Source organism: Drepanopeziza brunnea (genome assembly GCF_022702325.1).
Source record: "Drepanopeziza brunnea f. sp. 'multigermtubi' strain 214-2 chromosome Unknown ctg13, whole genome shotgun sequence".
Classification (NCBI taxonomy): domain Eukaryota; kingdom Fungi; phylum Ascomycota; class Leotiomycetes; order Helotiales; family Drepanopezizaceae; genus Drepanopeziza; species Drepanopeziza brunnea.
In genome coordinates this window covers 1,107,593-1,117,971 of record NW_027094076.1, presented here as the reverse complement: position 1 = coordinate 1,117,971, position 10,379 = coordinate 1,107,593, and the positions used below count along the sequence as shown (strand labels likewise).

The following is a 10,379-nucleotide window of genomic DNA, read 5'->3' as shown; positions in this document are numbered from 1 at the left end:
TGATGTCAATACCGGTAGGTAATTATAAATGTCAAAGAAAGAGACATCAATTTGCAGTCAGATATCTGTTGCCGCCCTAACGCTTAAGGCCACCTCAAGCGAACATATCGGGGCATAGAACGTGACCGTCTTCTCTCTTTAGCCACTACCCAGTAATTGCGGAACCCATCTGTCGCTGCTCGTGGTTAATTGACCCAAAACATCTTGACTGGCAAGCTGCCTTGAATTTTTGTATTTGTGAGTGTGTTAATGCTCTGCCCCCATCAAGGAGTGCACCGTCGTCATCCCGTCAGGTGACAGCATCTGTTTTTCCAAAGAAATGTCTATTGAACTCAACTGGGAGACACTCACCACGGGTCCTGATGGAGTTGCTTTGGCTGAAAGAATCCGAGATTTCGTTCACGACAAATTCCAAACAGTAACCCTGCCTCGCTTCATCAAGGGCGTCAAAGTGCACGCCTTCGAGTTTGGATCCATCGCCCCAGAGCTAGAGATCAAGGACATCTGCGATCCCTTGCCTGATTTCTACGAGGAAACTGAAGATGACTACGGGGAGGAAGATGAGGGGGCTGGCCAGGACGAGGGATGGAAGGCGAGAGGATCGGACGAAGAAACGTCAAGAGAGCAACGTAGGATGGACCGGCTCGAGAGGACGAATGGTCCTTCGCAAGCCACCCGTTTCCCACCATATATCGATACACGACTACCAGGCATGAGGTCCATGCAGAACCCAGGTGATATCGGAAGTCCATTTCTAGGAGTCAGCACTCCGGGTATCTCAGGCGGGACGTCAAATCTGCATTACTTCCACTCCCAGCTGGCAACGGGACTGTCTGGCACGCAAACGCCTCTGGCAGCAGTGGCTGGTGCACACCTTCCACATGGATGGCCGGACTACTTCAATCTTCATCCAAATAGCCGAGGACATCGGCATACTGCGAGCGGAAGTTCCCTGTCACCACCTCCTACGGCTGATGGGCAGGTGCGAGCTCTGCGCGAGAAACACAGTGTCTCGACACTAGCGACCTCAAATTCCACCACGAGGCCTCAGACGAGAGATGGGCTCCTAGAAGAATCGATCGAAGAAGAGCCCACCTCGCCTCCCCGAAGGTTTCGCGAGCCGAAAGCCGAGGACCTTCAAACAGTGTTCCGCGTACGATATTCTGGCGACGTAAAACTGTCGCTTACAGCCGAGATTCTGCTCGACTATCCGATGCCGAGTTTCGTGGGCATACCGGTCAAGCTGAACATCACAGGGTTGTCATTTGATGGGGTTGCTGTGCTGGCATATATCAGGAAGAGGGCACACTTCTGCTTTCTTTCACCCGAAGACGCATCTTCTGCTATTGGCGCCGAGGACCATGAGGTTAATTATCATCCTGCGGGCATGAAGATGGGAGGGCTTTTGCATGAGATCAAGGTCGAAAGCGAAATTGGGCAGAGGGAGAATGGAAAACAGGTGTTGAAAAATGTTGGGAAGGTAGAAAAGTTCGTCTTGGAACAGGTCAGGCGGATATTCGAGGATGAGTTTGTATATCCTAGCTTCTGGACGTTCTTGGTATGACAAAGCTTGCAGCCTACAAAAAGCAGCCTTCAAAAACTTAACTTCACTTTGTGAGCAGGATTCGAAATTATTCTTGGCTTCCAGTAATCCCACAACTCCGACGCTATGCCCGAATTCAAAGCCCGAGGAACCACTGCCTCTAAGTCTCACTGCAATGTTGCCTTGAAACCCTGATATGCACTATTCATATCCAGCTCCAGCTCCCTTGCCTGGTCCTCACTAACCTCCTCCGTAGCCTTCATCTGATTCAGTGTGATCAACCACTGCACAATCTTGCTCCTCCCTTCAAAGTCCTGGTCCGTAACCTTATTTGCACTCTGTATAACATCCGAGAGAAGCGGATGAAGCTGGTCCTTCGCAAGCAGTCCCAATTTGAGCGCATCCAGAAATGTAATAAAGTCCTGCGTAGCTTCCAGGATCAAAGTACCATTAAAGCCCCCGTTCCCGCCTGTAGTGGTATTTATGGACGGCGCAGTAACTGTGCTGGGGAGGCCAATTCGGATTCGCTCAGTTGCTCGCGGTACTTCCATCTGCAACAATCAGTTCCTACTATCTCCAAACCGACTGCAATACAACACATACATCCCAAGCACTCTTGAAAGATTCCAAGTCCCCAAACTCCCTCGCAACAGCCTCGTCCGCCAGGATCTGCTTGTACTGCTTCAACAAGCGATCGCATATCTCCGTGTAATCCCCCTCGGCAATCGCATCTTTGAGGTAAGCCTTCTCCAGCTCATCGAGCGTGATAATAATACTGAAGACTTCGGCCAGAGAGTCCTGGAGGTCCCGCTCCGCTCTCGTCTCTGCAAGCTTGACCTCCTTCGAAAGGTTCATATCAGATACGGTCTAAAGCCGACAGTTGGAGAGTTCCAATTGCGGTCTTACCTCATCAAGGTTTATAGTTGCAGACAGCGTCGTGTTTGGGATATAGCTGTGAGGTGTCGGCGCGTACGCCTGGCGCGATGATGGATACATTTTCCCACTCTGCATCCCACTTTCTTGATACGAGTACAATGCTGGAATGTCTGGTGGGGGAAGTGAACAGTGGAGCTACGTTCTGCCACGCCAAGAATTTTCAGACCGCCTTTGTGCAGACTAAAGAGGTCTAGCGGAACAGCCTCCGTCAAAAAAAAAAAAGGTATCGAGCAAAGAATCTCGGATCATTAGCAATCGCAAAACCGCACAACCTCACAATGGCCAAAAGTACGGCGAAACGGACTCGCAAATTCGAGAAGAACCATCTCAAGGATACGCTCGAGAAGCGCAAGGCTGGCGCGAAGATCAAGCAGCGCAATCAGGTCAAGGCCAAGCGACAAGCTCGCAATGCGAAGGACGCAGAATTTGAAGGCAAGGGCGGGAAGGACGAGGAGAAGGACGGGAAGAAGCCTGCGAAGGAGGATCCATTTGGGAAGATGAACGTGGACGACTTCTTTCAAGGCGGGTTCGAGATCCCGGAAAAGCTTGCGAAGAAATCGAACAAGAAAGCTGCGACGGAGAAATTGGGAAAGAGGAAACGATCCGAGCCTGAGGTGGAGGGTGACGATGACTCTGACTCTTCGGAGGCCGAGCTTGAGGAGGCGCCTGTCATGAGCGATAGTGATGAGGGGAGTGAGGCCGAAGACGATGTTGGGATGAGCAAAAGTGCTATGGAGGCATTGGCAAGCAAAGACCCAGATTTCTACAAATATTTGAAGGAGAACGACCCCGAGGCTCTCGATTTCGACGATGATGATAATCTCTCGGAGGTCGATGCGCTGAGTGGGAGCGAGGACGAGCAGCCAAAGAAGAAACAGAAGAAGTCCAAGAAGAAGATTGTAGTCGAGGAAGTCCAAGAGAACGATGCCTCCGCATCAGAAGCTGAAGATGCTTCAGACCTCACGAAAGAGATGGTAGAAAAATGGACAAAGGGAATGAAGGACCAGTACTCGCTACGGGCAATGCGACAAGTTGTACTTGCATTTAGAGCAGCTGCACATGTCAATGAGGATGATGGCAAGGAGTACAAATATACCATCTCAAACTCCGAAGTCTACCATGAGTTGCTGGTCACGGCCCTCAAATACGTCCCCGAGGTCCTCAACCATCATCTACCCGTCAAAGAGACAGCCGCTGGAAAGGTCCGAGTCTCAACAGATTCGAAGAAGTTCAAGACCCTGACCGCCCTCCTCAAATCCTATACATCCTCCATACATCACCTTCTTACCGTTCTGTCCGATGCTTCGACACTCAAGCTCGCGCTTTCTTCGGTCACCCCGCTTCTCCCATATCTGCTCTCGTTCAAGAAGGTCCTCAAAAATATTGTCAAGACTGTTGTCAATATCTGGTCAGATGTTTCAAGCGACGAAGCTACGCGTATCACGGCGTTCTTGGTCCTGCGAAGATTAACAGTGATTGGAGATCCAGGCTTGCGAGAAGCCGTTCTGAAAACTGTCTACCAGGGATTGATCAAGGGTAGCCGAAGTACAACCGTACACACCATCCAAGGTATCAACTTAATGAAAAATTCAGCGGCGGAGCTCTGGGGCATTGATACAGGTGTCGGATACGCTACTGGGTTCACTTTTATTCGCCAACTCGCCATTCATCTCAGAAGCAGCATCACGAACAACCAGCAAGAATCGTACAAGACGGTCTACAACTGGCAATACGTGCATTCTCTGGACTTCTGGTCTTGCGTCCTGTCGGAACACTGCAGCCCTGTGAAGGAAGCCGAGAATGGCAAGGAATCCGAGCTGCGGTCCCTGATCTACCCGACTGTGCAAGTTACACTCGGAGCTATGCGCCTAATCCCAACTTCTACCTACTTCCCTCTGCGCTTCCACCTAATGCGATCGCTTCTCAGACTATCCCGCGCAACCGGCACATATATTCCTTTAGCATCGGCATTACTTGAAGTCCTCAACTCGGCTGAGATGAAGAAACCCCCCAAGGCTAGCACGCTCAAGGGTCTAGACTTCACCTCCAATTACAAGGCACAGAAGTCATACCTTCGTACGCGAGTATACCAAGACGGCGTTGGCGAGCAAGTCTGCGAGCTCCTCTCCGAATTTTTTGTCCTCTGGTCTACCAACATCGCCTTTCCCGAACTCGCCTTACCAGTAGTAGTAATGCTGAAGCGCTGGTTGAAGGATGCGAGCAACAAGGCGACGGGAAACAAGAACAACAAGGTCAATTCTGCCTTCGTCCTCCTGCTGCAGAAAGTTGAAGCAAACGCCAAGTTCATCGAGGGCAAGCGGGCCAAGGTCGAATTTGCGCCGAACAATAGGGCTGGCGTCGACAATTTCCTCAAGGGCTTCGAGTGGGAGAAGACTCCTCTGGGAGCATTTGTGTCCGGACAGCGAAAGCAACGCGAGGAAAAGGCTAGGCTTCTGGAAGAGGGACGGAGAGAGGAGGACCGGAAGCGAAAGCTGGACCGCGAGAAGGAGAGGAACGTGGGGAGCGACGAGGAAATGGAAGATGCCGAGGAAGACTCGGAGGAAGACTCGGAGGCAGGGTTCCAGTCTGACGAGGATGAGTAGCGCTGTACAGCTATACGCGGGAATCACTGTGTGGAGTTTGGCGTACGAAAAATTGACAGGGTCATATGTGACTGGCGTTGGCCCGAGTCGGTGGAGACCAAGAGTTCTTTTTTTTGAGAAATTGAGTAATATTCCTGATTCTGGAAACAAATCTTTCCGCCAGCTCGTGAGGACGTCTCTCTTTATACCCTCGCAGCTATCAAATCAGTTGAGCTGTCCTTCTCCATATATTCAAAAAATTCTACGCAATTAGAGACCAAGTGCGAGGAGGATGTCGGAAGAAGATCGACCTTCTTCTCAAGTCCTTGTCACTCGAAAGTCAAAAAGTTCACAATCCAGCAGCCAGCCAACATCGAGCGTGGGTTCATGCCGAACCTGCATTGGCCGCTCCAATCCAATTGATCAAGCAAATTCAAGCTCAACGACATCCCATCTTCAGCTTTTTAAAACACCAAAACACCAGAACATCAAAATACCAATGCTTTCGCCCACATTTCTCTCCCTATACTCTTCGCTCCAGAAGACGCTTAACTGTGCTGTTCAAGACGGGCCAATGAGAGATGGCTGTGCGGTGAAAAAGCTTCACTCGGTCCATCAAATAAATGCACAACCATCCGTGTCGCTGCGGAGCTCCAAGCTAGGATGGAGATGCCGCTGCAAGACTGCTAACAAGCTGCTGCCCATGTGCGTCCATGATAGGTAGACTGGCTAATCGAGTCAATACTGGTCCAAGCTACGACGATGATGATCTATGGATCCACGGAAGGGGCACACATAATGGAGATATCCACGCCTTTAGAGCTGCGTTCAAAGGCCTACGAAGCTGCCGTCATTAACTTCTCCGCCAGTCTTCCTTCCTCTCAATTTTCCGCCAAAATCACCACTGGAGAATCCATTACGATGGACAGCTGAAATAACATACAGAATTCGGCCACGAGTTCATCTACGCCTTCACTTAGGAAGACACCCGCGTTGACCACCGCCTCCTGAAACTCACATCCCAAGATTTCGTCCTCACCATCACATCAGCGGGTGACAACATCCTCTCCTACGCCTTGGCCTCCCCAGCCCGGATCCACGCTGTCGACCCGAGCCCCTACCAGAACCACCTCCTTGAGCTAAAGGTCGCGGCATTCAATGCTCTCTCCTACGCCGATGTCCGGAAATTGTTAGGATCCGGCAAACATCCCAACTTCCCCCAACTGCTGATCTCCCGTCTCTCGCCTCACATGTCATCTCGAGCATTCCAGTATTGGCTGACCAACACCCACGTCTTCAGCTCCACCCGCGGGAAAGGATTGTATGAAGCTGGAGGCTCACGGCACGCTATCCGAATCATCCGCCTGCTGGTCACTACCATCCGATTCAACTCCCAGATCGCTGCGCTGTTGAAAGCCAAGACGCTGAACGAGCAGCGTGAGATCTACAACACCAAAATACGCCCCATCATCATGTCCCGCGTCTTCACCTATCTGGTCGCCTCATAGAAGAAGTTCCTGTGGGCTGCCCTCAGTGTGCCGCATAACCAGCTTGCCATGCTGGAGGCAGACCACTTGGCATCCGAGACGATAGCCGAAGGAAAGGGAGACGCGAGTCCGTTGGCACATTCAGACAAAGAGCTTCACTCGAGTAATGGCGAAGCTGTGTGGGAATACAGTAACCACTGGAACTTCCTCCCCCCACCCTTTTATTTTCTGCTTCGGGCCCCATTTTATTCTCAGGACCATCCTCCATTTCTCCGCAAGAGAAATTCAAATGAAAGACTAATCTATCTCCCCCTCAGTGGTGCAAACCCTCGATCACGTAATAAACACCTCCCTCATCGGCGTTGACAACCCCTACTACCTAGTCTGCCTGTAAGGCAGCTACTCGCAACGCTGCTACTCAAACTACCTCGCGCCCAAGTCGCACGTCAAGCTCTCGTGTCCCACGGCCTTCGCCGGCCTGCGCATCCACACGGACGAGATCAACGAGGTCGTCGCGCGCCTCGCGCCGGGGACCTTCACCGTCGCCGTCGTCATGGACAGCATGCAATATAGTCCAGTACTGCACAGTAATCAGCCATAGAATCGAAAAGAAACCCCCTCCCTCCGTCCCTCCTTCTAAATCTGTTCTGGGTTTTCTCTGCACATCGTGCTTCTCGGCCGACTCCGGTCCGGCCTTGACACTGGTCGCTACGCGACTCGCAAAGCCACGCTATAAGCTGGCTACAGCAGTCTGTACCTGCCTGACTCTCGTTCGTGCTTTTCCCTTGACGAGAGATAGCTGTTTCCTCTCACTGTGATCCATCCTATCCGTAGAGGAAGGGCGCAGACGACAGCAGCTCTCGCTGCAGCACTTTGAATTGCTTTCTGAGGCTTTCTTGTATGTAACTCCTTAGCTTAGCACGTCGCCATACCCCATGGGAGGTCCCAGGGCGGCAGGCTTCGCCTGCTACCCGCCCGACGTAAATAAATACAATAATAACAACAACAATCCCTCCTTCTTGAAAAAAAAAATGAACGGATTCTTCTTTTTTTTTTTTACACAATTTTGGCAAAACTCAACTGGAAACTCAAATCCATGGGAGTGGGATTAAGAGGTTCCAGTCTACAAACCTAACTGAATAGGTTTTTCGTTGTTATCAAACAGGTGTACTTGGAAGCGGCCAGCGGCTCCTAGCCACTAAACCACCATGCCATTCCTCGCCGTTGATGGAAGTGGTCGCGGAGTTGGCTCCTACAAAGTACCTATAATTTTTTTTTCTCCTTGTGTGCGCGTGAGCAAGGAGAAGCGAAGAGGTGAGCGAGTGAATGACCGGCGCTGAATCTCGACACTACTGGATTTCGAATTCTAGAGTAGATAGATAGATAGATTTTTGTTTATAATTTTTCTGCGAGAGTTGATTAGTGACGAGGAATTTTTTTTTTTTAAAAAAAAATATGGGATAAGAAGGATAGAGGAAGGTTTGGATTAGTTACTGCGAAAGGTGATGATTGTAAAGGATGTGTATAGCTATACCAAGTATATATATATATATACCTATATATTTATATTTATGTTTCTACTCAAAGGCGTTATTTTGTATAAGTATAAGCTTACCTCACCTAATCAGCCCCGGCTTGAAGTTTCTTCTTCGTTACTTGCTACGTGCTACCTGCTACCTTATCTATTCGAGATAAGTATACGAAGTATCAGCTATAGCGTAGGTAGTGTTTTAGCCACATATATAGGAAAGAAGAGCCAGCCAGCCCCCCCCACACACGTACCTACCTAGTGGTGGCGCTTGGGGTATGTAGGAGGATTTGAGTACAAGCAAACTGGTATAACGCCAAGACTACGTAGGTGGGTAAAATGTCTTTCTCTCTAGAATTCTACTACGCTACTACGTAGCCTGAGAGAAAGAGCCATGCCGCAATGCTCGCAGATGCCAAAAGACAGAAAAGAAGAAAAGATAAATTCCATCTCTGTACTGAGGAAGCGCCGACCGTATCCATAATGTGATATCTATCCTTCAGGCTCCGAGCTCCAACATCACCATCTCTCCCCTTTCCGGTAAGCCGCATCTGCTGCCATACCATACCACCTCCGTCCATCTATCTCCCGTACGTATGCCCTCCCGAAACATGTAGCACCAGGACGGCCTCTCTCTCTTATCCTCTCCTCCCTGGACTCTGGTAACCCAATCCGAGCACACCTCGATATCATGCATTTCGCACCTCATCCGCCTGATACCAAACCGGCTTCACAACCTCATTCATCTCAATATCATACTTCGGCCCTTCCCCTTCGCGTACCTCCCCTTCCCCTCCCTTTACCTCCTCCTCCTCCTCCTCCTCCTCCTCCATCCATCTCCTCCTCTCCACAATTTTCCCATACCCAGGACCATCCTGATCAGGATCCCCATCGATCTCCCAGCTAAACTCCATATCGTCTGATCGGTAGCCGAAGTTCTGCGGCTTGGATATAGCCTGATCTAGCTGGGCGCGCCACTCTACTTCGCGCGTGTCGGTGGCGGGGGCGGAGATGGCGTTGAGTTCTTGGGCTTTGAGGGCGTCGAGGGCGTCGAGGGCGTCGACGCGTTTCCAGTATTCTGCGTCTGTGAGGGAGTTCCAGTCGGTGAGCGGTGCTGGAGCTAGAGCTGGGGATGAGGACGGGGACGGGGGCGGGGGCGGGGGCGGCGGGTCTTGTGTCGAGGATGTGGAGAGGTTGGGAGTTGGACTTGTTATCTGAGGGAGGAAGGAGACGGATGACGAAGACGCGATATAGTGCTGCGGCGGGGGGGTAGGAGGAGGCGGTGGGGAGTTGCTCGGAGAGGAGTCGTCGTCCGTCTGTTTCGACCTCGCTGTATCGGTTCGCTGGCTAGGAGTAGGAGAAGCAGAGGTGTCGGTTGCGGTCGAAGCCGAAGCCGAAGCAGCGGTATTCAGTAGGTCGTGGGTTGTTGGAGCAGCGAAAGTGGCTGCGTCCGCCGTGGTGAACACTGGATTGTAGATCTTGAGAATGACTTGCTGGTCTTGAGATCGGGCTTCCCAGATCTTGGCCTGGTCAAGTTGTTGTTGTTGCTCCACGAATTTCCAGGGCTCACGACCCCCCGCCGCGAGGATGAATTCGGGGTTGATGGTCGGGTTATGGAGTTCGATGATGAGCGGCTTCTTGGAGGGGGTTACGCCAGTTTGATTTCCGTCCGTACCGGCAGGGGCTGTGGGAGAGACGGATTCAAGGGGGGACAGGTGGTTTGGAGGTGCAGAGGCCGAGTGGTATGTATGACCAGGGATACACTCGTGCTTCGAAATTGGGCCGGCCGGAGGCGCGTAGGCTGAAGGCACGAAATGGTAGTTGGTCGCACCGTTGAGTGTTTGTGGGTAACCTTGGGGGCTTGCCATGTTATTCCAAGCGACCTGTGGAGCTGCCTGAGAAGTAGCAGGACCCATGGGTGGCGCGGGACGGGGCCAAGTACCAACAAATCGGCCAGGGTGAATAGTCTCACTGAAAGAGGCATTCGTAAAACCCGAATTACCGGCAGGCATACCCGCCTGAACAGCAGGTTGACGACGAGAACTATCCATAACAGCTGGAATTGCTGATGGATGGTGCCCATAGTCATTGTTATAGACTTGGCTATGAGCCGCAGGTGGAAAAGAACCATTCAAACCAGCTGGACTTACGGATAGATGGTGGTCATAGTTATTGTTGTACATTTGGCCAGGAGCCGCAGGCGGAAGATAACCATTCATACCAGCTGGAGTTGCTGATGGATGGCTTTCATAGTTGTTGCTATGGAATTGGCCAGGAGCCGTAGATAGAGGATAACCATTCAT

The 10,379-nt window shown here is 51.3% G+C and overlaps 5 protein-coding genes across 5 annotated transcripts; 3 read left to right on the top strand and 2 right to left on the bottom strand.

Annotated features, from left to right (window-relative positions):
- Positions 1–319: 319 nt before the first annotated feature.
- On the top strand, positions 320–1,564 carry L3040_007436 (uncharacterized protein; the record flags this gene model as incomplete). Its single annotated transcript, XM_007291362.1, has 1 exon — positions 320–1,564. The coding sequence occupies one exon, from the start codon at positions 320–322 to the stop codon at positions 1,562–1,564; it is 1,245 nt and encodes a 414-aa protein (XP_007291424.1).
- A 146-nt stretch (positions 1,565–1,710) lies between these two features.
- On the bottom strand, positions 1,711–2,539 carry L3040_007435 (uncharacterized protein; the record flags this gene model as incomplete). The annotated part of the gene is made up of 3 exons (XM_007291363.1): positions 1,711–2,094; positions 2,147–2,383; positions 2,450–2,539. 3 exons carry the CDS (start codon positions 2,537–2,539, stop codon positions 1,711–1,713), a joined length of 711 nt encoding a protein of 236 aa, XP_007291425.1.
- A 218-nt stretch (positions 2,540–2,757) lies between these two features.
- Positions 2,758–5,082, top strand: L3040_007434 (uncharacterized protein; the record flags this gene model as incomplete). The annotated part of the gene is made up of 1 exon (XM_007291364.1): positions 2,758–5,082. The coding sequence occupies one exon, from the start codon at positions 2,758–2,760 to the stop codon at positions 5,080–5,082; it is 2,325 nt and encodes a 774-aa protein (XP_007291426.1).
- A 777-nt stretch (positions 5,083–5,859) lies between these two features.
- Positions 5,860–6,569, top strand: L3040_007433 (uncharacterized protein; the record flags this gene model as incomplete). The annotated part of the gene is made up of 2 exons (XM_007291365.2): positions 5,860–5,910; positions 6,042–6,569. 2 exons carry the CDS (start codon positions 5,860–5,862, stop codon positions 6,567–6,569), a joined length of 579 nt encoding a protein of 192 aa, XP_007291427.2.
- Positions 6,570–8,765: 2,196 nt separating this feature from the next.
- Positions 8,766–10,379, bottom strand: L3040_007432 (uncharacterized protein; the record flags this gene model as incomplete). The annotated part of the gene is made up of 1 exon (XM_007291366.2): positions 8,766–10,379. One exon carries the CDS (start codon positions 10,377–10,379, stop codon positions 8,766–8,768), a length of 1,614 nt encoding a protein of 537 aa, XP_007291428.2.